The sequence below is a fragment of the Ursus arctos genome, unplaced genomic scaffold (genome assembly GCF_023065955.2).
Source record: "Ursus arctos isolate Adak ecotype North America unplaced genomic scaffold, UrsArc2.0 scaffold_9, whole genome shotgun sequence".
NCBI classification, from domain to species: Eukaryota; Metazoa; Chordata; class Mammalia; order Carnivora; family Ursidae; genus Ursus; species Ursus arctos.
Genome location: NW_026623111.1, coordinates 59,240,469 through 59,268,346, shown reverse-complemented (window position 1 = coordinate 59,268,346; position 27,878 = coordinate 59,240,469). Strand labels below are relative to the sequence as shown.

The following is a 27,878-nucleotide window of genomic DNA, read 5'->3' as shown; positions in this document are numbered from 1 at the left end:
ATTCCCTAGAGGAGTATCTGGCACAGAACAGGCATTTATCAAAAGTTAATTGAAGGGAAAAAATGATCATGATGATAATTTATACTGAGATTTGTCATTTTGGTAGATTTTTCAGAGTTTGTTGTTTATTCTGTCATAAATACATCTGCCTAAACATTCCATTGTGACAGTGGAGATTTACTCTTAGAGCGCTGTCTGTGGCGTTTGTTCTCTTGCTCCTGCCAAGGCTGCTGAACAGGACACCCACACCACCGTGGAACGCAGGGCTACCTCTCCTATTCTCACGCTTATTTAAACCACAAGCTCTAAGCTGGACATTAAAAAAAGAGAGAGAGAAGAAAGAAAAAGAGAAAGAAAAAAAGACCCAGAAGGATTGTACTATTTTTTTTTAATAATGATTTTTTATCATATTATGTTAGTCACCACAGAAGGATTGTACTATTAATTAGAAGGTAACTGTAACTGTAGATTGATCAAAGAGCCAATCCACGAGTCAGCATCTTTTACTGATTGCCAAGTCTGGCAACTTGTTTAATTATCCAAATAATTGTGCATGGAGGTCGGCCTGCCTCCTCTAAATATTCTAGAATTTTATTCTTGGATGAAGCCAGATAATCAGATAACTATGTACCTAAGCTGTGTTGGTTTAACTCCTCTTTGCATCACCTTTGATGAAACATGCTTTGTCTAATACCACCAGCCTGCATGAGGGACTTGAAAGAACAGCATATGACACGTGGCATTGCATGGATGAACAGCACTGATCTAGGGAGTATTTAGGAATCTAGACCCAACTGCAGTGACATGTACCGTATCTCTTCTCAAAATCCAGGGGGGGGAGATTTTTCTAGGTGAAACCGTTTCACTTGGAGCAACTATTTTGTTTTGACTTTACAAATACTATAAATCTGTCATTGTTAAATGTTTAACTTACGTTTGGCACATAAGATGTGCTCAATAAGTATTTTTTGGGGGGGCGCCTGGGTGGCTCAGTCATTAAGTGTCTGCCTTCGGCTCAGGGCTTGATCCTGGAGTTCTGGGATCGAGCCCCACATCAGGCTCCTCCGCTGGGAGCCTGCTTCTTCCTCTCCCACTCCCCCTGCTTGTGTTCCCTCTCTCGCTGGCTGTCTCTCTCTGTGTCAAATAAATAAATAAAATCTTTAAAAAGTAAGTATTTTTTGGGTGAATGGATTCATTCCATGCTCTCTGGATAAGAGACAAAAGTATCCCTGATAGAATTGCTACAGACTGACTTGATAGCTTTGAATTCTGACTCTATTCCTGGCTTCTCTTTATTTTCTGGGGTTAATTTTATCTTTATTCATTTACTCATTCATTTCACCCTGTAAATCATTTCATATCCTTTACTGGAAAAGCAAAATGGGATAAAAATGTATACCTGAAATTAATGCAACGTTGTGTCAACTATAAAATAAAAAATATTTAACAAAATTTTTGAGAAAAAAAAAGATTGAAGTGTAAAATTCCACAGTTTAGGTACACAGTATAGTCTTGGCTAAAAAGATCTTACGCTTGTTTGTTTTCTATTCCTCTTCTGTCATCCTCTCAAAACAACTATGGTTGGATTATAAGAAAGATGTCTATTTTCAAGATATTATTAATTTACTTTGACCCTACTTAAACTGGTTGTTCTTCAAAAGCAGGGATGTTACAGTATTTTATTCATCTTTGTATATACACAATGAACTTACATACTTTGGATCAATGTTGAAGCTTTTCATAGAGTTAATGGCATTTTGGAAAATGAATAAGGTAAATAAATTTAAAATTGTGAAGAAAGGCTGAATAATTTTTATTCTCCAGAGAAATACAGCATGGATAAGAAAGAAAATACAAATGCAGCTTTGGGGGGTGATTTAGTATGTTGTAAGCAAGATGGAGAGTGGGGGGACTATGAACTCCTGGGTGTTCTGGCATCCAATTTAACATCAAGAATTTTCTTCCCTGTTAAGTGAACACTACTTTCCTCTTTATTAAATTTCTTTTCAGGATTCAACACAGATGGGTTCTAATACCAGATATTTAATTCATGGCCTCTAAAACTACACTAAGCTCATGCCAGGATTAGTTCCTGCCCTGGTTTGTTTCCCTTCTTTGCAACCTAAAAGTTCTTGCCACACAATAAAATTATGATTCTAAGGCTTTTTTGTTAAACATGATCAGTTTCCTTACTAGGATCATAACTCTTTTTTTAAAATTCTCAATTCCCTCCCATATTTATCACATGAAAATAAAGTAACGATGCTATAAATACCACACATGTGCATGCTGTGTCAAAAAAAATACAAATGGACAGTAGGGTGACAAGGTGAAAAGAAAGTACCACGGATATGCTTAAATTAAATGACACCGACTCCTCTAAGTGGCTGTCAAAGTATTTTGATCAACTAGAATACTTTTTCATAAACTCTTAAAAATAGATGGACTACTGTGGATGGAACTGGGGGTATTTTGCTGAGCGAAGTAAGTCAATCAGAGAAGGACAATTATCATATGGTTTCCCTCATATGTGGAATATAAGAAACAGCACAGAGGATCATAGGGAAAAGGAGGGAAGACTGAATGGGAAGTCATCAGAGAGGGAGAAACACCATGAGAGACCCTTAACTATAGAAAACAAACTGAGGGTTGCTGGAGGGGAGGGGGTAGGGGGCATGGGATAATTGGGTGATGGGCATTAGGGAGGGCATGCAATGTGATGAACACTGGGTGTTATATGCAACTGACAAATTATTGAACACTACGTCTGAAACTAATGATGGACTATATGTTGGCTAACTGAATTTAAATAATAAATAAACAAACAAATAAATAAATAAATAATAGATGGACCATTAATTGGCAGTGAGAGTTGTTTTCTTATACAGATATTTTGCTGTAAATTATTTGTGGCAAAGGGATTTGATGTGTTCTACCCTCTGTGGATAAGTATGCTTAATACTTAATGCTGATACCCCTGACCCCTGTCTCCCAAACAGCTAATGCTGGCTCCAACCAAAGGGCTCCGAAGAGTCATGGAAAAGAACCTGGCCAGCTAGATATACTGGCATGGAGGAATAGCCATGACTTACTGCAGAGTAAAAAAATAAAAATAAAAATAAAAAAAACAAAAGGAAGGTACAGAAGAGTATGAACAGCATGATCTCATCTGTGTAAAAACCAAAACATATAAGTACTCATGTAACTGTGAGAGAGCTGTTTATGTCTGTCCAGTGTGTGTCTCTTCCATGCCCAACCTCCTTTCTGATCATGTCTTCTTTCTCGCAGGGGACCTCTTGTGTTTTATAGTGAATTAACCCCATATCCCACCCCGAGTGGGCATATGACTCAGGCCTGGTCAATCAGAGATGTCCTGTGACTGTTCAGTGGGACTTGTCAGGAATGACTGGTTCTTTCCTCAGGGGTTGCTAAGCCAGCAACAACTGCTGGAAGCCATACTAGCCCCACGGAGAAAAGCCTGAACAAGCAGAAGCAAGCAGGATCAAGAACCAGAGACACAGCCCTGAAAACACTCTGTGAATCCCTAGAGCCAGCTGTTCTTAATTACATGATTCAATATATTACTTTTTTAGTGTGTTTTGGAGTTGCAGAGGCCTCCCAACTGAGTTTAAACTGGATTTCTGGAATTCTCTGTGGAAATTTTCCTAATACAAAAACAGTCAGAAACACAACACTGCTGGCTTTGAAGATGGAGGAAACGGTCCACAAGCCAAGGATGCAGGTAGCCCCTAGAAGCTGGCAACAGCAAGGAAATGTACGTTCCCCTAGAGGTTCTGGAAAGAAACTCAGCCCTGTGGATGCCTTCATTTTAGCCTGGTAGGACACATATGGTACTTCTATAGAACCATAAGATAATAAGCCGGTGTTGTTTTAAGCCACCAAAAATAATTTTTAAGTACAGAAAAATGTAGATTTCTAGAAGGATTCCACAATGTTACCTCTATGGAATGGAAATGAGGGCAGGAGGGGAAAGGGGGCAGGGAAGAGCTTATAATTTTAAAAAAAAAACAAATACGTATTATTTTAATTAAATGAAAAAACTAATTTTAAACATGTTTAAGAATGAGCCCAGAATAAAAATCTAAAAATCATAGGCATTATCACCTACCCAGGAGAGTCAGAATAGCAGCTGCTTTACAAATCCATCCGGGCAGCGTGGATGTGGCTTGTGATGAATTCCAACTAGCATCATAATTGTGCTATTTAACACACAGGGTCAGCCAATGAGCCAATACACCCCACTGCACACCACACACCGGGTCAAACCAGGTCCTTCCAGCAAGCCCAGTCCCACTGAAAGGCTTTATCCTACTTGCAGGGGCTGGGACATAACTCTCACATGTATTCTTGAAGCTGATTTTGGAGACAGGGCTGGGGGAGGCAGGGAAGAGAAGCCAGAATAGTAATTGGCCTATAATTTAGCACACTTTTCAATAGAAAATCAACAAATTGCCAACAAATTGCTCCGCTAATGAAGAATTGCCCTGCTCTGCAATGAGCATTTACCCTAAGAGAAAAGACAACTCATTTGTGCCACTCTGTAGAACTAGCTGCCATTCAGAAGCTCCCCTGCTGAATTTTAAACAGCTTCATGTAGGGAAAAGGGGAATGCATGAGAGCTGGCTGCTTTGGTCATGTTTCTCTGCAGTTATTGTCTTATCCAATGCTCAAGACAAAATGCCAGAGTGTGCGCTGATCTAGTGTACAAGTCAGCTGTGGCTTTCCACAAATGAACACCCGGTAGGTTTTTCGAAAAACCTGCCCCTTCCCCTAATAACTAACAAATTTTAAAAGTGGTGGTTCTTATATCCAATGCCTACCTTTTTAAAATTCACTTCATTTTACTTGGACAAGAGATATAAGTCTGGTACATTCTGCCAAGCTTAGGGGAAGGATGGTCCGCTTGGCTACATATGTAAATTTCTCCTGGTCTATCTCAGAGTGATGTCTCTGAAGCATACACCCAGGGGACAACAGAACAATGGCAACAAAACAATGCAGCCCAAACCACTTCACTGCTGTATAGCTTGGCCATTCATCGGGAGTGACAGTGAAGGAAAGGCCATTATCTGTTCCAGGGGCATTTCTGCTTCAAACCAACAGATTTATACTTCTATTTTCCTTCCCCCCGCCCTTCTTTTCTGCCTTTCCTTTAAAAAGGATATGGCTAGAGAGAAGAAAAATACCAAGGCCAGAGGCCTAGACTGATGTACTAAGATATGAATAAAACATACTGAGGAGGCAAATAAATCAAGTCTCTTGGGGTTTTTTTTCCATTTATCTACCAGGAATGAACTAAGGTCAGTTTTAGATTCCAATTTAAAGACAAAAGTTTAATTTGATAATTCAGACAGAAAATTTATTTCAAATATAAAACAGAATTTTAAATTCTTTTGCTCTAAAACCATAAATGTAAACATTATGTTTATTAAGGAAGTTAGAGGAATTCCAGACGTTACTTACATTAGGTAGTCTATCTTTAAAAAGACTTCAAGGGGGGTTACTATTGCACCGTACTCACAGAGCCTAGAAATAAATTCTAAAAATGCTTTTGAATGTTCTTATTATGTGTGTTCATATCAGTTCCTTCTTTCAACTTCCTATAGTCCAGTTAGGACCAAAGTCCCCCCCCACCAAAAATTAAAATAAGTGTTTTAATAACAATATTGAACTGACCCCCTGACTGCGTGACACAAATAAAAATAACAATTTGAGTAACATCACAAAGCTTATGAAACATTTACCAAATACAAGTCTCAATCTTTGTAACTGTGTGACATATATACAATGTGTATTATTGCCCTACTTCACTAATGAAAGAAAGAAGAGTAAAAACATCATTCCCCTCTTTCCCTGAAACGTGCCCCTCTGACAGTCACCTGCCAACACCGAAGGATCAGACTCCTTGCTCAGCAGCAAGAGATGAGTCACTTACCAACACACAGGATGTTGAAACAGAATCCTTGAGAAGTAGACTTATTGACCAGCTGGTCCGGGAGACTGTCAAATCCAACATGTCCAGAAAGGGACAAGTTTCGAAGCTCTTCATTCTGGAATTTCAACGGGAAACGTTAGAGAATTCATGAACTCTGCCACCTGAGAAACCACGCATTGTGGATATTGCCCTCTCCCTCCCTCTCTTCTCGACAGGTATGGAAAAGAAGATTCCCGCTAAAACCACATCCTCCTTGCCTTCTACACAACTGAAGGAACTAAAAATTCCAAAGCCATGCGTGTTCCACGAAATCACACGGACTCCCAAGGCAGACTCTCTCCCCAGGAATCTCACTTCTGGTTACAAGTCTTCTGGTCCAGGGAGATATGACCCTCTAGAGGTGGCTATTTCAGATACACGTTAAAGGACATAAAAAACAACCATGCTGATGGCTTCAAGAATTCAAAAAAACCTTCCAATTTACTTTCAACCCAGAGTGTAAAATAAGAAACACTCTTCCAGATACAGAAAGGAACTGGGGAGCCTGGGTGGCTCGGCTGTTAAGCATCTGCCTTCAGCTCAGGTCATGACCCCAGGGTCCTATCGGGCTCCCTGATCGGCGGGAAGCCTGCTTCTCCCTCTCACACTCCCCCTTGCTTGTGTTCCCTCTCTCGCTGTCTCTGTCAAATAAATAAATAAAATCTTTAAAAAAAAAAAAAAAAAAGGAACTCTGAGACCCTTAGAATGGAAGGCACATACTTGTTACAATTATAAAAATTCTGTAATCACCATAAATGCAACATATTTAAAACTATTCAGCACTTGGAACTGGTCCTGTCTCCACCATCAGCTATACAGGCTTTTTGGGCTATCTTTGCTTCCCCCTGCACAGCCCCCAGCACAGGTCTGCACTCACTAGACCTTCTCAGAGTTCACTGAAGGAGACTGGGGTAAGGTAGTTACCATACACTTAAAAATGTGGGTGATTAATGCTATTTTATAATGGTGCTGACTGCCTCCATGACTTTGAATGCATCTCACATGTATTGGAGGTAATCTGTGAAAACTTTCTTTCCCAAGAAAACAGAGGTGAGCTACGGTCCTTCAATTAGTACAGCATGATTATTATGGTTTGGGATTCCAGAAACTAGATATTGAAAGCCTCCTTGAAAACAAGACTCCTGGTGTTCTTTCTGGCTCTGTTACTAATGATCTTTATATTCAAAATACTGAAGTTTGAGAAAATGAGCCTCAACACCCTATTTTTTTAATAAAAAAGAAAAAGCTTTGCACAGGATAATTTCATCGATATTTTTAAAAAGATTGATTTTCATTATTCTTCTATGTTACATAAGGATGACAGTGATTTCTTTTAATAATCAAGGGCTGAAACTCCATTTTCACATCACAATGGTCACTATATAGGCAGAGAACCAGAACTGCCTAAATACAGTGATTTTAAAGGAATGTTTTATGAACACTATAATGGCTAAGGTCCTTGCTGCTCTAAAATTCTAATTCTGTGACATACAACTAAAAACCAGCATGCTGCCTTGAATACCATGGTGGCAGCTGCAGGTTTGAGGTCAATGGGACAGGGAGCAGATGCCTCGTCTATGAATAGTTTCCTTGAAACCTGCCAACAGTGAATATGAGACTCAAGAGTAGGCACTTATCCTTGAACAGGATGGCATGGTCGAGAGCTCCCCAAGCAGCTTTGGTAGCAGGTCCCCGCGGGCGGCAGGCCCTGACGGGCAGCAGGTCCCCACAGGCAGCAGGCCCCGACGGGCAGCAGGCCTGGTAGCTGGCCCGGCCTCCTCACACCACCACATGGCCCTAATTCTACCACCTGCCCCTTCCTCTTCCATACCTCAAAGGTTCAGACATCAGGTATTTTTAGGGTGTTTACCACATCCTCCAAGACTTGAGGGAGGAGGACTTGAAATGAGTCTGGGTTATATTTAGAACTCTTTCCACCACAGCTGTGCGGTGGCTGGTGTGCATTAGTCTGGGAGATGCCACCACGCCAGCCTTCATCTGAGTTGCATCTCTGACCTGAACAGTCAGTGAATGGCCTGAAAGGAGGCAAGGCGAGGAAGAATCATCATCCCACGCTCCCCCTCTTCCCCACCACAACAATTCTTTTCATTTCCCGGAGTGGGGGCGGGGGAAGAGTGGTTTATTACTGTGGATTCCACATTGTTGGGTGTTTAGATTCAGATAGATATCCACTCATGAGCCAATCCTGGGAAAGAATCAGAGTTAGTAATTATAGCTCTCATCCCAGAACCCAGTGCACAGCATCTCATATTCTCACCATTTCCAAAACACGAGAAACCACCCACACACCCACTGAGTATTTTTATACCCACTGAAAACCACATACAAAATGCAGGGTTATAAAACAGTTTGGTCTTGAAATTTTTTAAATTTAAATTTATTTCTTCAGAGTCTGTCTTCTAACTTTGTAATATGAAATATGTAAATTTTATATTGCCATTTTAAAATTCCATAACTTGAGCCTAATTCTCTGCCCAGTATTAAAGGAACCTGGAGGGTCACTGGCCATCAGTATGTGATTGGAAAAAGGGAAGTAGGAAGTTCCTCCTGGGGTTCACGAGCAGGCTTAAAAACTGGAAAGCGCCATAGTTGAAAAGCAAAGAGAAGCTTTAAGTCATACACAACAGCAACTGAACTGAATTCCTATGCCCCAGAATTCTATGTCACCATGTTTACTGCTTCTTGCCTTAGCTATCTTTCCTTCAAAAAGTGTAGGATCTCTTTTGAGTCTATTGGGTGCAGTCTTCGGGAATTTCATGCATTATCATGTCCTTAACCACTACCACACATCTGGAAATGACTCTCAGCTTTTTATCTCTAATACTGAACTGTTTACCTGAGTTCCAGTTCTGAATTTCTATCAAAGGGACAGTTCTCTAGGGTTGTCCCATCTGTACCTCAAACTGATGTTCATGAAACTGAAATCATATTTCTCTACCCCACACCCTATTTCCGTTAATGGCACTTACCTATGCTTGAGACCCTCCTATCCCTTGCATAAATTCCGAAGTGTTATCAAGACCATATCCTTCTCCTCTTTATTCCTACTGACTCAACCACCTTTCATCTGGTCCCCTTAACTCCACCCCATTCCCTCTAACCCCTCCTCTCTCTACTTTGCTGCAAAAGGGATCTCTGAACTCAAAGGCCCCCAATCCAAACTCCTTGGCCTTCCATCTCAGGGCCTCCATGGGCTAATCCCAAATTTCCTACCTAATCTCCCACTTCTCCCCATAAGGTACCTTTCACTGCAGCTAACCTGAATTCCTTACTATTCCTGAGACAACTCCACGTTCCTCCCCATCAGAGTTTATTCATACCATTTCCTCTATCTGGGAAGACTTCATAGCCAATGTTTACATATCTAAACCTTCCAGATACTGCTGAAATTTGATCTCCAACATTATCTTTACTATTAAATCTCAGAGAGAATTTCAGTAAACACTCCCCTTACCAATGAAAGGAAATAACAATTGGATAAAGATGGGTCAGGCCATTTGGTATTCCATGACCATCATAACAGCTAACATTTATTGACCATTTCCAATGTTCCAGAAAAGCCTTAATAATGAACTAGTTAATTTATCTTAACAATTCTATAAGATAGTTACTATTATGACCTATCATGACCCAACCTCAACTTTAGATGAGAAAACAGAGGCACATAAGTTTAGTAACTTGTCCAAGGTCACACAGCTAGTAGGTTGAGGAGCTGAAATCGGAGCCCAGAGGTCAGGCTCTAGAATCCAGAGACCATGCACTTAGTCACTGGTATGCCAGGGTGATCTACTAAGTTCTCAGACAGCCCCAGACAATACACTGGTTCCAGCTGCTATCAAAATCCAGTATGTTAAAGTAGGAAAAAAAATTCTCTAAAGTCATAATTCTTTGGCAACCATGAGAGATGGAAGTTGAGAATTAGAATTGGCAAAGAAGCTCTAAATATATTTTCACTGGTCTTGGCAATGCCAAGGCCAGACTTGGATTTTTGCAGCCATGGCACCTGAAGCCAGTAATATAAGGCTTAGTTTTGACCATTCTTTAGATGCAAGTGCCAACATGGAGCCACTAAGTAAGTAACCATAATACCTTCACTGATTTAGTCCTCCACTTGCTAATCTATCTACGGAGTATTTGTACTTACATGATTTCTATGCCCACTCCATCTTGAAATGGGTTGTGACTAATTCGATGGCATAAAATAATTTAACAACCTCATTTTTCTCTTTTTGGGTCACCTCCACATGGACACAATTATTTATTTTCTCATTCAAAAATACTCACTGCTCAAAGCACTAAGGGACCAGATGTTATTTTTGTTATTCATTGATAAAACACTCTTTCTGCCCTTAACAGGTCTACCATTTAGGGGCACCTGGGTGGCTCAGTTGGTTAAGCAGTCAACTCTTGATCTCGGCTCAGGTCATGATCTTAGGGTCCTGGGATCAAACCCTTCGTAGGGCTCTGCACTCACTGGGGAGCCTGCCTGAGGATTCTCTCTCTCTCTCTCTCTCCCTCTGCCCCTCTGCCTGCTTGTGCGTCACATGCTCTCTCTCTCTCTCTCTAAAATAGTAAATCATTTTTAAGATTTATTTATATATTTGAAAGAGGGAGCGAGCATGAGGGGATGGGGGGCAGGAGAGGAGCAAAGGGAGGAGGACAGAGAAATCCAAGCAGACTCCATGCTCTGCATGGAGCCCAACGCAGGGCTTGATCTCAGGAACCCGAGATCATAAGCCCAGCCGAAACCAAGAGTCAGAGGCTCACCTGACTGTGCCACCCAGGCACCCTTAAAATAAATAAATCTTTAGAAAAAAAAAAAAGAGGTTTACCACTAGCAGTAGAGTCAGGACATCAATTAATATAATACCACTAAGGATTAAAGTGATAAATACCAAGACTTGACTTTACGGTTGATATGAGGAGAGAAGTAGCTTTTGGCTAGGGAAATTCAAGGAACACCCTTTGGAGGCCAGAGCTCCCCAACTCTACCAGGGGAACAAAAGTCCAGCTTGCAGATAAATGCTGTCTATGCCCAAAGGATCACTTTACTATGAATGCATAATCTGAAGTTTATAATTGACAATTTTTTTTTCAGAAGATGCCTAGCTGACTTCATTATTAAAATAATTATAAATTATTTAAGAATGTGTGCCAACACCTATATTGAGTGCTGCTTTAAAATAAGTTCCACAGGGGCACCTGAGTAGCTCAGTTGGTTGGGCATCTGACTCTTCAATTCAGCTCCAGTCGTGATCTTGAGGTCATGAGATCAAGCCCCGCATCAGGCTCAATGCTGGGCCTGAAGCCTGCTTGGGAGTCTCTCTCTCCCTCTGCCCCTCCTCCTCCACTCATGGGCACTCTCTGTCTCTCTCTGTCTCTCTCTGTGTCAAAATTAAAATAAATAAAATAAAATAAAATAAAATAAAATAAAATAAAATAAGTTCCACAACTCCAAATCTTTCTTAACCAGAAGCAGGATGGCAAAGGGTATAGAGTCAGACAACCATGGATTTGAATCCTAGCTTTGCTTCCTACTTTTCTTAGTCTCTGATGGAGCACTTGGCAGGGCGGGTGGGAGGAGTGAGGAATCAGTAAGTATGAGAGTGCCTAGCACTAACAGGTCCTCAGGAAACCTGGGTTTCCTTTCTCTAATTAGGTGGGAGGAAAAGATGATTGATTTTAAAATCTGAAATGAATGGGCTCTGCCAATGCTGCTCAGCACGCCAGCAGAAGCTGCTGATCAGCAAAACCCCGAGACTAACCAAGAAAGAAAAATCACAAAGGGAAGAACAGAATGAACAAAAGGAAGTAGGAGTGAGAGGGCTGTAGCAGACAGAAAATTCACCCTAAATAGGAAAGTCATTTACAAAGCTGGAGGGAAAGCCATAGAATCACATTCCTATTTGCAGGCATCAACATCCTCCACAGCTGGAAAGCATTCTGGATTCCCCTCTTCACTTTTCCCTCTATTTTAATCCAGCGCAGAGCCTCCTGAAACTGGATGTGCCCAGATGGGTTCTATTCACCATACTCAAAGTGAAATGATATCCCCTTTCTTTGCTTTTAAAACTGAAGGCTTCAGTAGGTGTGGTTAGGTAATCTACAGCTGCTGATCCTTACCAGCCAGCAGAAGCAAGGAAGTATGGTACCAAGGTGATGTCTGTTTTCATGTATGTTGCAAACAATTAGACTTAATTTTTACCTTTAAAAATAGATATTAACATTTAAATTAAGAAGATTTCACCCCTTTAAAATGATAGATTTTTAAAATTTGAGCAATAACTTTTATGCAATCATTCAGAGAGCCGGAGATTTTGTTGACAAGAAGTGGTAATTATATTCTTCCCAAAGCCTCATTTTATAGATAATAAGTTATATTGACCCAAGTCAAAGCCTCATCTGTAAATGAGATTTAACCAAAAAGCCTCTAAGCAAAGTGTTTGCTTCTAATGCTAATTCTAAGGTTTCTTGAATCTGGAAATCACAGATGCATAAATCCAATTCTGTCATATTACCTGAAGACAACCAACACAAGACAAAAAATTCCTGGTAGTATATTTTCTCTTGCCAAATCAAGACAGCTCAATTTTTAAATGACCCTTGAAAAGCGAGTTTCTATTAGTTATCCTAGGAACCTCCAAACCTAATAGAAATCTGTGTATGCCCCTGTTTTCCAGCTTAACTTTTCATTTTTGCTAACCTATAATAATTACGACTTAGTTTTTTCAAAAGTTATTAAAAGCCCACTCTTTACAACTGCCCTGATTAAAAACATTTTTTCCTTCAGCTGTATCTGCTGTCTTCCACGAGATTTTTGAAAAGTGGATTTATAGCCTCGAAACAAAACAGGAAATAACTCTTCTGTGTAAGTTAATCATCTGTGTTCAAGAAAAAAAGTAAATCTTCACTCATGCTTTCATTCACTCAACAAATATTCCTTGAGTACCAATGTGTGCTAGATACTTGGGCTAAATGCTAAGGAGGTGACAGTGAGAAAACCAAGCATTCCTAACTCACGGACCACAGTCTGGCGGAGCACATCGATGTTTGTCAAATAGTCACAAATATATAATCATAAACTATCCGAAAGTACAGGACACAGTGCAACCTTATAACTCATATAACTGGCACCAGCCTGCAGTACGTAAAAACAGCGTCAGTCGGCAGCATTGTCAGATATTAATTTAGCAGATAGCCCCTCTGTACAGTTGATGTGCACGTTTCATGTATTCAGATGAAAGCAAAAGAGTATTTCTGACCAGCATTGCCTGATGGGAGGAGGTAGAAATGATTAAGACTCAAGTCTTAAGAAACAAATGTCCAATTTTAAGTGAAGCTGAGATAGAACCATGGGACACGCTCCCTTTGCTCTCTGTCTTTCCCCCATAAAGATGCCCACTTGGAGGAAAGAGGAGGTGCATGTCCCTTCTTCACCTCAGGTAGTGTCTTGTTTTGAGGTCCTGCTTCAGTGTACAGATGCCACCTAGTTGAAGATAGGCAGAGAAGAACACGCTATTCCTTACATGAAATCCTTGACTGGACACCAGCCAGTACTGGAGAAATCCTGGCCTCACAAACTGCCGAAGAAGTTTTACCCAAGTGTCTGCTTGATCATTTTCATAAATACACATTGTTATCTAACTACATTTTAGAGAGAATTGAACTGGTTTCATATACTCTTTTAAAGAAAGAAAAGTTGGTGGGAAGATGGGAAACGCCCTTAGTTCCCATGCAAAAGGGAAAACAGTGGAATGCTAAATATCTCAAACCACAACTATGAAGTCCGCATGGGGATGTATTCAAGGCATTGCTGGGGTAATTTCCATAATATAAAGTGTCTGAAGCATCTCATTACCAATGAGGATCGCGTTCTTTAAGGATGACTTGGAGAACATTTGTGATGCTGCCTGTCATGTATACCATGAAATCCCAAGGTCAGAGCCAAGAAAACCCCCAAGGAAACTGTCTCACACAACCAGCAGAATAGAGAGAGCCAGGAAGAAGAGGGAACAGTTAGGAGGAAAACCATAAGAGGAAAGAACTTGAGTGCAGCCCAGCTGGAAGTGGGTACTGAGAAGCATCTGAGGGCCAGCACCTAAGTCAAAACACCAGGTAGATCAGCTCTGACTGACGAACCCTGGGAGCCAGCCTCGAAAACACCACCAAAGAACCAGAAAAGATCTTGATTCATACTAATTGCCCCAATTTCAAGTGTCATTTCAAAGTAAGTCTCTCTAAAAGACTGTGAGAGAAGGAATGAATTTTGCTTTTCCAGATCCTGGAAATAATGTGTGGGTTTTTCTTTGGGAATGGTATGACTATACGGAAATTTTCCTTTCTAAGTGTTATATTTCTGTAATATTTGAATTATTGCAAAACAAACACTTCACACCTTTTAAACAGAAAATAAAAGATTTTAAACATTGGGAAATGCTAAAAACGATAATAAATGACAAATAAATAATAAAAATCCTTTTAAAAGCCACAATTTTTATTGCAGATAATAGATGGGCGATAGGATAAAATATACAAGTATTTATTTTTTCTAATAACAGAACCAAATCACATTGAAAGTGATAAAAATGAGCAGAAAAGCAGAACAATGCAATGGAAATTGCTTGACAGGTGAAGTCAGAGGACTCAGGGCAACCCTGCCATCATTTAGCTGTGTGACCTATGTAGGGCAAGTCATTTACTTCTCAGCCTCAGTTCTGTCAACTTTAAGATAAAGTGCTTTACAGGGGTATTGCAAGAATTAACATAATTCTCTACCCTCCGCTAGTTTACACACTTTTCTCAGATGACCTCTTCCTTGCCCACCACTTCAGTGACCTTCCATAGGCTAATGACTGCTTGTCATAACCCGCAGCCCCTCCTCCGTCCTGTGCATCCATGGCCCAGGCATTGCTAAGCCAACATCCCTTAAGTGGAACTCATCCTATCGCCATTCTCAACTTAAATCTGCCCTTCCTCACTTTTTCTTATGTCAAATGGCAACATCTGCTTGAAGGTATCAGAGAGTCCCCTAGAATAACACTGATCAACATGCATATTGCTAACCCTGATTAAAAATGTACATAAATTTATAGGCTTCCACCCTCTTGCAGGAAAAAAGAAATCCACTGTATAATCATTAAACCCCCTGCTGGCCTCTGAATTCAACAGTGAAGACTTCTTGAGGACATCCGTACCAAGCTGGCTTTACTCCTCTGCACCCAGATGTAATAACCACCTACTACACCTTTTTTAGCCAAATCTTTCCCACCCAACCCTTTAACGGACTGAATCCTGTCTATCAGCTGATTCATGACTTGAATATTCCCTTTCTCCTAACACTACCCCCATTAGACTTCACCAAAATTTCTAACTGTGTGACATTTTACACAATCATATTCCCCAACCTCCTCATTCTCAGATAAGGAGGCAGGTATAGCAACCAATTGGTTTTCCCTATAACCTGGGCTGGGGGAGAGACAGGGCCACAGGGAACACCAGTGCCCTGGCGCCCGGTCCACCCCTCTCTCCACTTCACTTGGGCTGGCTCTGAAAGTAGGATTCGCAGTGGTTGCTGAGTGAAGCCTGATACCCAAGCCTGATACCCAAGCCTGGAAACACAGCACTGCCCGGGTTCTTGTTCCCCACTGGTGCTCCCAGCTCCGCTAGGTCTGCATCCTGCCTCCCATAACAGCAACAGTCCACACTGCCTCCAAGGTCTGCCTGCCCTGTCTGTGATCAGAGTCCCACCTCTGACCCAACAGAAATTAGATTTCTCACATAATTAGGAAAAATTCTGTTTAAAAGCAGTCCCCAGAAATGGGTATCTGAAGTGAACAGAGCCCCAGCTGCTGCTTATAACCCTGGATCCCAAGGGGGGGGGGGGGGCCGGGGGGGGGGCACGGGAAAGGTAGTACTGAATTATTAGTAAATCAGACTTTTAGCAATCCAGAAATTGTACAAAGTGGAAGCACTATCTTCTTACAGACAGAATGTTTTTCTAAAAGTCCGTGTGAACTCTGAGAGGTTCGATCTAACTGCATGCCAAGAATTAAAAACAACAAAAAAAGACATTTTCTTAAGTTTCCAAAGATGACTCTTTTTGAGTCAAAGTGACTAATGCCTGTAACAGCCTAACGTTACAAAGTGCTGATCAGCAGAAAGTCTCATGTTTGGGAATGACGAGGCCCACATGTGCATTCCAGACACCCTTACAAATGTTGCAGTGCTCGGAGGAAGAGGAGGTGGGAGGGAAGCAATGTGACAAACAGTCAAGAAGTATTTATAAAGGCACGATCCAATTAGAAACAGATGCTACAGCTGTTCTCTCGCACCACTGCACATCACAGAGACAATGAGAAGCCCTTCCCATGGCTAGCCACCTAGGAAAGTTAATGAGAAAACCATGCAGGAGGGTCATAATCATCTTAAAATCCTTTGGCCCTGCAGTGGGGTCCCAAATATAGCTTCCACACTAACTTTTTCAGAACAGTGATGAATAGGAGGTCAAAGATTATTAAGGGCCCTTATCAGTTGGAAGTTTTCCCCCTCAACTTCTTAGTACAGTTCTACTCCTCATATTCACACTTCAATTCCTTAGTGCTTCCTATCTGAGAAATATCACAGCTCCTTTCATGTATTTCTATTTGCTAAATGCATTAATCAGCAAGTAATGAAATATGGAGGGGACACTTCCTTCCCTGTGCCACCATTTCTATCACCGGATATAAATTAGCCACTTCCTTTTTGAAAGATATCATTTATTTCTGTCCCTTTCTGATAATGGAAGGGGATTTCAGTTATGGTAATGACCGTGTAACGGCAGTCCCTGAAAAAGAAGAGGAAAAATCCAAACGAGCTCTAAGGCAGTCATAAACAAAAGCACCAGGGATGTTTCAGTCCCAGACTGGCTACTGCAAGTAGCCATATTCAGGCCATGTTCAGTTCCTAAACCAGGCTGGTCTAGAACATCTCTGAGTGCAGTGGTAGATTTCCAGCCCCTGAAAATTGAGGGGCTATACCAAAAATGACCAAAGCCATGATAAATACATTCTCAGGAAATAAACATACAAATTAACATTTGATACCACTCTGCAAGTTTTAAACAATTCCGGCCAAAATTCTCAAGCCTTCTAAGAGTTCTACTGCATCTTACTCTCAGCCCTGGATGAAACACTATCAGGGTGGAATACAGGTTGTTTACATACATTTGGGGGCATGTATTGCCATGTAACAAATTTTCACAAACTTGGGGCTTGAAACAATGCCTATTTATTAGCTCTTGGTTGTGAAGGTCAGAAGTGTGGGTGTGGCATGGCTGGGTTCTCTGCTCAGGATATCACAAGGCTGAAATCAAGGTAGTGGCCAAGCTGAGTTCTGATCTGGAATCTCGGAACAAATTCCTCTTCCAAGCTCTTTTGGGTTGTTGTCAGAATTCAATTCCTTGCAGCTGCAGGACTGGTCCTCCTCTCCATGTCCGGGACTGACACAAAAGGTCACCCATAGTTACTAGCCATGTGGTCACCTCCTCTTCACAGCCAACAGGGAATCCCTCAAGTCCCTCTTCACATTTTAAATCTTCTTCAAGAAGAGTCCCATTCCTTTCAAGGGACTGATTAGGTCAGGTCCACCCAGGATAATCTTCATATCTTAAAGTTAGCTGTGCCATAACATAACTTAATCATAGGAATGACTATCCCATCATATTCCCAAGTTCTGTGTGTTATACAGGGTGTGTTCACCAGGGAGCTGGGACTGGGGGGCCATTTTAGGGTTCTGTGTTATAATACTCCTATATTCCTCTGTTTAACTTTAGGGTATGATAATATTAGCATTTACCTAACTCAAAACAAAACACAGCTAAGTCTCCAGGAAAAAAAAAAAGGCAAATTAGTAAAAGCATAGTAAACAAGTTCTCCCTCAAGTTTCCAAGGCAAGTTATCACTAACAGTAAACTTTACAAAATTTAAGTGCCTCTACATAATAAGAATTCTAGGAAATGCAAAAGCTTTTAAGGAACTTAGCCTTATTGGGGGGAAAAGTCATTGAGATAAAACAGAGGACAAGTGCAAAACGTTGGGTGATGAAATACAGCACAAAGGTTATCAAGGTTGGACAATGGAGATTGACATGGGCCACAGTAAAAAAGTCAGGCCTTCTTAGAGGAGGACAGATCTCGCTTGAGATCTTATCATGACCTAGGTCATGATAAGATAAAAATAAGATTCAGACTGTTGAAGGGGAGGAATGGAGACAGGAGGAGAGAAAGTAGTAGTCAAGAGAAGCAGCAGGAAAACAAAGAGATCCAAAGGGCATGGAAATCAATGAAGTGGAAAAACTGAAGAGTAATTAAGAATAGAGAATATAAGACTTTAAAACTGGTTCACATTTCAGTTTACTGGAAATATGCCTTAAAGTATTATGAAGATCACTATAAGCAATACATAGCTAAATACATGCCCAGGCTCTGTCACTGGGTGTTCCAGTGCTGAATGAGAGATGGGAGCTAGGAACAATCACTGAGCAGTCCCATCAGGAAAGATTTTTCGTTTTCTACTAACCAATGCACTTATGCACATATCTTCTCACCAGAGCAGGAGACCAAGGAATCTGGAGTATAAAACTGCCTTCTAGCCAAGGTTTTAACCCAGATTACGAGCCTGGGCAACCATCCAAATGGTAAGCTATTTCATGCAAACTTCCTTTAGAGCATTAAAAAAAAAAAAAAAAAAAAAGGAAAAAAGCATATCTTGCAGAGAGACCCCAACAGATTGACTCCATTAGTTACGCCCATGATTTCTGCCATTCTAATCAAGCTAAAGCTTTCTTCTTTCTTACTCTGTTCTCCTTCTCAAAAACATAGAACCAATTAACCTCTTAAAAAAATAAATAATCCCACCAGCAGAACAGACAACTCTCTGCCTTAAAGAAGTTAACTGCATATTACAGAAGCATCCATCCAGCTGTTAAAAAAAAAAAGAAAAAGAAAGTTTGTTTGGGGTTTTCTCACACATATTGGTGTGCTTAGGAAAGTAGACCCAAGGAACTATATTATAATTTTCCTCTACTCTCAAAGGTTTGCTATTGATGGACGGTTTTGGATGCTGGCTCTCTTGTCCTGATCAGCTAATGCAAAACAAACCTTCTTTTCACATGCTGCCACAGAAGAATGTTCCCACAGTCCCCTCCATTGTCTCTTAAAGAGGCATTTTCATTATCATTATTATCATGGTATTTCTGAATAATCAAGTAGGACCCAAGGCGGACACTACATACAACAATCTGTTATAAAAGCCCATTAGCTCTCACAAGTAGATGATAAATACATGCAGCAAACAGCAGAGGTTACAATTTCGTGCACGTTGTTCCCACAAAGCACAAAGGGGTTGGGTCAGTAGCCCAGACTTCTCAGTGCAATGGGGTCCGGTTCCACTTCAATGTTCCTAGATTAACAGATTAAGAATTAGAGGATATGTGAATGGGAATATGTTTCTGACATTCTTTGATAGCATGATTACAGGGAGGCATTAAGCTGAAATCGAAACTTGAAAAATTATAGCTTGGCAAAAGATCCTTGCTGTAATTCATACATTCTGTAGGAAGGAGAAACTGAGAAAGTTAAATGGGACACAGTATGAAAGGAAGTCTTAGGCACTGATCCAAGTAGCTAGCTGCTTTTAAACTCTTCTAAAGCCTAATGGTTCATTAGAATAATTATTATTCACATAGTGAAAATGAAACGCAGGCAGGAGGAAAAAAGTGATAATTACACTGGCAAAAACAAGAAAAGCAACTTTGGCCATTTGGATTTGAGAAAAGTCCAAGCCTCAAATCCCTGCCACATAAAGAGGGTCAGACCATATACCTTACTGTAATCATGGCTACACAGAGTTAAACCCCTTTTGCCACAATTGCACCAACTGTGCATACTGAGGTTGGTTATTACCAAGAGTGGGTTTTGGGCATTGTGGTCGCTGCAACCACCAATGTAGGGAAATAAGGCTTGGCATCTATCCTCCAGGTTTCCTGCTCAAGCCAACTTCCTACACACTCTTTAGCCCAGATAGTAATAATTCCGAAGACAGTATGACAGCCACAAGTCATCTGGCTACTTAAACGCACACATCAGGGAATAATCACTAATTATTAGTGAAGCTTCAGTTCTCAAGGAGAATAAAGCCCTAATAAATGTACTTCATATTTTGGGATCAAGGTAAAAAGTAGATTGATATCTTTTAGAAGGATCAATTTAAAGTTGCCTGGAGTACCTGAATAATGAAAGTTAAAATATTCAGAGTAGCAAAAAGAGGGAAGAGGCTCTACCACTTTTTTAGCCAGAGAACTGAAAAGGGCGGAGCGGGGGGTGGAGAATATCTCCCTTGACTGATCAACCAAGAAGTAATAACTGAAGATTTATGTAAAGACTGCAATGCTAAGTGTGGTCTAGCAAAAACAAACAAGATACTCCAAGACTATCGTGTGTGGTCTATTCTTCGAGCATTTCAGTATTTTCCCCCTTCTACAACCATCACACCAATAACGGTTCACTGGATACTTTTGAGCCACGTACCATACCTGGACCTTTATAAAAAATTTTCCCATTGGGGCACCTGGGTGGCTCAATCAATTAAGCGGCCAAGTCTTGATTTCAGCTCAGGTCATGATCTCAGGGTTCTGGGATCCAGCCCCACATCTGGCTCTGCACTCAGCAGGGAGTCTGTGGGAGGATTCTCTCTCCCTCTCCCACTGCCCCTCTCCTGCCTTCACAGGAACACTCACACTCTCTCTCAAATAAAGAAATAAAGAAATAAAGAAATCTTAAAAAAAAATCTTTCTACTGCCATACAGGAGTGGCATTTGTTATGGGCTAAAATGCTCAAGGTGTGTTTGATGGAGGAGATTTAAAAGGGCCACTGGAAACTAGAGAAGAAAAATTAATGCTTCAGTTGCATGCTTCAGTATGGTCTCTTAAATGCTTAGAGGCAAGCAATTGTGCCTAGTTTGAGGTCAAATATCATAGGGGCTCTTGCTCTCAGGACATAATTATTCTGTGAAGTTAAAGTTAACATTTATAAAGCACCTGTGTGTGCTCTTGCACTCTTTCTATATATATTTATATGCATACGCCAGGCACCACCCTGGGTACTTTACATTGATCTGACTAATCTCTCACCATCACTTCTGAGGTATGTACTATTATCATTTCCATTTTAGAGCTGAAGCTCAGAGACTGAGCGGCTGAGGATTATGCAGCAAGTAAGCGGTGCCTCAAAGCCAGGCAGCCTGCCTCCCAAGCGCTTGCTACAGCATTAACAAGGCCTGGTCAACCTTTTACACACCACAGAGTGAGAGGTGTGCCTTGGCCATCAGGGCACATCCACAGCTTCGCACAAGTGCATTGCACCACTGAGGGCACCATCTCCCGAGGTCAGAAGCAGAAGAGGTATTTCTACCACGCACACAGGCCCTAAGCCACCGTGTGGGAGCACATCAGGAAGGCGGAAGCTAAGGGAAGTGTGGAAAGCAGGAAGCAAGGGCAGGAAGAATCTGAGAAGAGGTGCATTTCCACCACCAACTGCCCAAATGGATTTATTTCTCACACAGAAGGAACAAGTGTAACCTAAAGATTAAAGATTAAAGCTGAGTAGCCTACATCACTCACTCACTCACTCACCTAAAAAGCAAAAACTATCAAGCCTCCTTTCTGATTTCTCTTTGGCAAAGCTAGAAAAACCAGTCACAGAGAAAACTCAACCAAAGCTCATACAGAACATGCAAAGAACATGCATCGGACAAAGAGTAAAAGAGGCAGTTGGCCGTGCTAATTACAGCCGTGTGACTAACGCATCAATTCCTCACTTCCACCTTAGCTTCCCATAGACCACTGAGGAGCAAAGACAAATCCGCCTCTATTTCCCCCTAAAACTTTCTGAAGTAAGGGCTAGAGAAGAAGAAATATTTTCTGTACCCCTGCCTACCGTGTGCAAGGAACTGGCAAGCCATTTTGTCAACTTAATGCTGTTTAAAAAAGATGCACCTTTTGGGATGAGAGGACATCTCCAGATTCATCACCTCATCCTGTCTAGAGGAGAAGGTTAAAGAGGTTTATCACCCACATCTTTAAGACTAAAGAGAAAACAAGGATCTGTTGATAGACAGGTGGAAAACCATTATCCGCTTTTTCTGAGTTTATATTAAAAACTAAACCTTCTAAAACGAGTAACATTGTCAGCCTCAGGGTGACTAACATTCCCAGTCGTAAAGCTCACCCTGAGGAAGCATCAGCTGGCAATTTCTCTTACGTTGTTTCACTTACTGTGATATGTACTCAGACTCCCGGTCTCTAAAGGCAGCTTATTTGCAATCACATTCCTTTACACGAACTTCTCTGCAGCTTACAATTTGTAACAAACGTTCAAACTACCAGCCGCTGTGGCACCGACACAGAATACCCGTTTGGTTTGGTTTTCTTCCTAACAATCTATGAGGCAATTACAAATGTTTACTCAGGCCCATGGAAACATATTCAGATTTCATCTATTTAGGCAATAGTATTTCTGCGTGGGCAACAAATGGCAAAGCATTCTAAAAATCAAACTTTAATAAATCTAAAGTTACATATTATTGAATAAGGTTTTCTTCTCCTCCAATAAAAACTGGTAGTTGGCTTTTTCTTGAGCTTTTTCCTGTGCCCTAAATTTCTCTCCCACCAAGCATGCTTCCTTCAGAATACTCTCCTCTCCACCTCCTTCCGTATTATATTGTGTAGTTAGACTAAACCGCCTTAAAGCAAATAAGCACACACACATATAAAAACTACTCTGGCCATTACGTTCCAAAGCTAAAAACCCTGCAAGGTTTCCAGCCCTATTCCAGGTTGGGTCTACTTTAAATGACATATACTACCATTTCTCTGGGCTTCAATTTCATCATCTATAACACAGATAGAGGAGAGGAGAGGGGCTGTCAAGAAAGGGTACATGAATAAAGTCTACTTCTTCAAGTATGGAGTCCTATCACTCACAATGGGGTAAGAGGAAAAAAGCTGCCAAAGCCCACATTAGAGTCGCTGTCGGGCTTAAATAAAACCTTACTACAAGTATTCAGTTACCAAAACAAAAGTATAAAATACTGAAGCCAAATGTGAAGAAACAGCAGAGGGTTGGAGCCTAATGCAAGCCAAATAGTGGGTTGCCCCATCCAAGAAGCAGAACTTTAGTATAGCTTTGAAACCACGAAACTAGCCGATTTTCTAGCAGAAAGCAAAACAACTAACCAGCCTTTGTGGGGCTGTATCAATGAGACACAGAAGGCTCAAAGCAGTGGGATGCTATGGTCACCAGACCATCCCCACACTAACAGAGCCCATGATTCCAGCCCCATATTTCAGCTTGAGAATTTCTCATTTTGTTTATTCATACAATAATGAGGGAATCATAAGCCTTAGATCTTGTGTTAACACAAGTACTGGAAGTGAAAAATGACTCCGATGGATATAGTTATAACTCATGTATCCAAACAGGTGTTTTTTAGACCTAAAGAAATTCAGGAGATCCATGCCCAAAAAACAGAAAGGACTGAATAAGGGGAAAAAAAGATTGTTTCCCCCGAGTACTAGAAACCAGAGCTTTCTTTAAATGTGCCTGTAACATATCCTTACCATGTAAAGAAAATATAATAAACACCAGTATACCCAATACCAGCCCAAGTAACTGAACATTACCGAAAGCTTTGCTGCCCCAGAGTACCCCATGTGATGGCACCCTTGTCTCTCATGTCCGCCACCAGACGTGGTCTCCTGGCTTTGCATTAAGTCATTTTCTTGTTTTCCTTTATAGTGTTACCTTATACACCACCCTCAGCACAGTTACTAAGAGCCCTAACTTCAAAATAATGCAAGTGCCCACCCCCTTCTACATGCTACATATCAGCAAAGCCAATGCTCTTCCCTAGAGGGGAATGAATGGGGACACAGACTAGGAGAGTCACTTCAAAGGAGTAGTTCTCAAAGTACGGTCAGAGGTTCCCTGGGGCCTCTCCAGGAACCTTTCAGGGGTGTGTAAGTTCTTTCTTTTCTAACCATCTGTCTGTGAGGCTGGCTCTTCATGGACTTCAACCAAAGCAATGTATTGCATGAGAGTAAATGAAAAGCAGATCTGAAGACCCAGCTGTCTTCTACTAAGTCGGACATTAAAAAGATTTGCAAAAATGTAAAACAATGCATCTCATCTCATTAATTTTTTGGTTTGGAAAAATGTAATTACATTTCATAAAACTGTACAATGTGATTATTGTTATTTTTAATACATAAGAAAATATTATTAAAACTTAAAAAAAAAGGAGATTGATGTTGCAACAAAAACCCTTTGGGAATGGCTACAGGACATACTTTCTTTTGTAAAGTATGTCAACTAACCAAAAATGTCCCAAACTGACATTGTCACAGTAAGCACTTCGGGATGGCAGAGAGAGTTTTCAAATGGTGTTCTGTGTTGTCTGTAAGTCACTGGTTATCCTTTAGCCCACAGGTTAGGGGGGTACACACAGGCAGCGCCAACAGTAACCCAAGCTGTGTTACATAAGACTTTTACAAGGGCTCACATTTTTTACAAAGAGTGGCTCCCCATAAATGTCCAAGTGCACTGAGGATGTAAGTTAACCTTGATTCATATCATCTGCAGCTCAGGTCTGAAACTTAAGATAGTTTGCATCGTAAGTTAGTGGGTGACCAGCATCCTGAACATGAGGTAAGAGACCGGAAAGGGAGTTTAGGTTTTCTCCACTGGGAAACTAGAAACCACCAAAGAATCTGCTGACAAACTACCTATCTAGAATGCCTCAGTTCTACTGCCCTTGGATTTGTAGTATAAGCAGCAGTCAGGGGATTTGGCTCCAGTTCTGAGTCCGTGGGCCTAAAGCAGGTCACTTACTCTCCTGGGTCTTGGCTTCCTTCTCTGTAAAATGAAAACGCTGGATGAGATTATTTCTTTAAAAATCCTTCCTGGTCACACACTCTGTGAAAGCCCAAGCAACAAAAAACCTCAGGTCGTGCTCACTTTGCCTCCACAGCATCTAGGACAGGGTGTGGCAGAATGTCAGTGATCAACACGGGTTACTGAGCTGTGAACAGCTGACGAGCACCAGAGCTAAGGGCTAATTTTAAGGAGGAAGAGGACAACAGGAAGAGGAAGTACAGCGCACCAACATGGGACATCCAGGATGTCTTAATACAGACTTTAGCTGCTGGGTAGAATGTATAACCACCACCAATACTAAAGGGGGGAGAACCCAATTCTTTAGGCTTAAATGGGGGGACTATGTCCAAGTGATCCAAAGAACATGGCCATGGTGAAAAAGTACAGACCCAAAGCCAGACGGAGTATTCCTGGGGCTCAAATGAACCCTACTTCTCTAGAGACCCCAAGAAATGCCTTCGTCTATAAGGAGAGGCAGAAGTGTTATCAATTCACCCAAACTATCAGAGATAAGACTATAAAGATGTCCATGAAGTGTACTGAAACCGTCCAAGGAGCGCCAGCCACTCCCATAGTGGCTTATTGTTTTAAACCTATAAAACTTGCTAACATTCACACAGTTCTGTTCATATCCTGGACGCTATTTTATATGCATTAAAGTATGCATCCTCACAACCCTGTAAGAGAGATACTATTATCTGCATTTTACAGACGTGGAAATTAGTCACAGAGATCTAAAGAAACTTGCCCAAGGTCTCAGAGCAAGTAAGTAACAAAGCCAGAATTTTTAACCTGCTTTAACACGATGAAATCATATCAGTGATTCACCTCAGCATTTCTTCCACATAAACAAATTTTAGTTTCTCTCCTGTTTGCTTGATACGTGTCACATTTCCACTTAAGTGGAAAGGTTGGGTTTAGGATAGTCTGGCAAAATCCACACCGAGCTGGGGAGTTGAACTGTTGATGGAGAAGCCCTGGAGAGATGGTCATACTCTGAGCATCAGCAAGAGAACTGCTTCCCTCAGGCATGCTCTGCGTGGCTGCCTCACACACATGTATGTGTCTCAAAGACACAGCAACAAGGTCCATTCAATTCCCTTGTGGTGTAGCAACATGGAGGTTTGCCTGTGACCTGACTGAGTGAAGGGTCAGCCAGAGTAGGAAAGTGGGACCCTGGCAAGGAAAGGGCCTTGATTTGTTTTTAAAGGTTTCAAGTGGTGGGGTGCCTGGGTGGCTTAGGCGGTTAAGTGCCCAAATCCTTTTTTAAATTTTTTAATTAACTTATTTGACAGAGAGAGAGAGAGAGAGAGAGTGAGAGAGAGCACAAGCAGGGGAAGAGGCAATAGGAGAGGGAGAAGCAGGCTCCCTGCTGAGCAGAGAGCCCAGTGTAGGGCTCGATCTCAGGACCCGGGATCATGATCTGAGCCAAAGGCAGACGCGTAACTGACTGAGCCACCCAGATAAGCACCTAACTCTTGATCTCAGCTCAGGTCTTGACCTCAGTGTCTTGAGTTCAAGCCCCGCATTGGGCTCCACGCTGGGGTGGAGCCTACTTAAAAAATAAAGAAATGAAATAAAAAATAAAGGTTTCAAGCAGTAAAGTCCTGCAAAAACTTCTCTCTTCCACTAAGAGCAACTAATGCAGGGCATGCCAACAGATGCTTGACAGAGCTTGACTTTCAAGTAGAACGGGCACAATCATCGACTCCAAGGACTCATCACTTAATATCTCCACAAATACTTTTTATTTTTAAAAACGTGTCACAATCACATTTGGAAGGCTCAGAGTTCAGAAAGAATTGAATTCAAATCTTGATACCATTTACTTACCAGCTGTGTGACATTGGGCAAGTTATTGAGCCTGTTTTTCATCTGCAAAATGGCATAACTACGGCACTTAGTCCTAAGTTTGACTAAATGAGAAAATGCATATAAAGTGTTGGGTACAGTGCCTGTCGTACAGTGAGTGTTCAATATTTATTATTCTTATTACTAAAAGAACTTTAATCTATAAACCCGGAAATAACCCACTTGAAAGGAGTATTAAAAGGGGATTTCTCCACCCTGCCCCCACAAAAAACCCTTTTAACTTAAAGACCCTATCACTAACCCAAGCTCCCTTGCTTGTCCTCCATCTAGCTCACTGTGTACTCAACTGCTAATTACAAGTGAGGTATTAATTATCTCACAAAAGTTTCTTTAAATCACAGAGCACTGAATGTCTGCATCCCTCTTAAAGGGCTGGATTCTTGAGCTCTGTTACTTTTCGTGTCCTGGGTTCCAAGCTCTTCCCTTTCTGTCTCCTCTTTGAGTTGTTTCTAATTTATTATTTCAGGACATCTTCCACTGAATGAATGGACTCTGTTTGTTCACAGTTGCTACATTCTTGTCCCCTCTAAACCACTGAGCAAAAGACAAAACAGTTGTTAACCATAATTAAATGAACTTCAGTGAAGAGTGAACTAGATTTCTAAAACAAGACCCAAAATACAAACCAAAAAGAAGACGAAACATTTAAGGCTTCTGTACAATAAGACACCAAAAACAAAAGTAAAGATACATGGCAGACTGGGAGAAGATTATTTGCACATATAAAAGGATGAATGTCAACAAGATAGAGAGAAATAGTCCAGTGGGGGGGTTGGAGAGGAGGAAAAGCAAGGATGTGAGTAGGTTATTCACAGCGAAATAAGGACAAATGGCCAATGACCACATGAAAGGATGTCCAATGGCACTCTCATCATGGTAGTTAGATATCATAACCACCTAAAGGTGGCTGTATCTTGCAGAGCCACGGACCATCTTGACTTAAGAATTACTTCAGGAAAGTAATTTACATCCCTGTATTTTAAAAGGCCTATTTTTTAAAGGACCACGTGAAGCTGGAC

At 41.1% G+C, this 27,878-nt stretch overlaps 1 protein-coding gene across 3 annotated transcripts in view; it reads right to left on the bottom strand.

Moving 5' to 3' along the window:
• The window catches only part of SEPTIN11 (septin 11), an 88,182-nt gene that overhangs the window by 38,804 nt on the left and 21,500 nt on the right, over positions 1–27,878 (bottom strand). For all 3 annotated transcript variants that reach the window (XM_026509911.4, XM_026509913.4, XM_026509912.4), the window contains exon 2: positions 5,957–6,071. In XM_026509911.4, the coding sequence (XP_026365696.1) occupies positions 5,957–6,071 (115 nt within the window). The remainder of the gene's footprint in view (positions 1–5,956; positions 6,072–27,878) is intronic.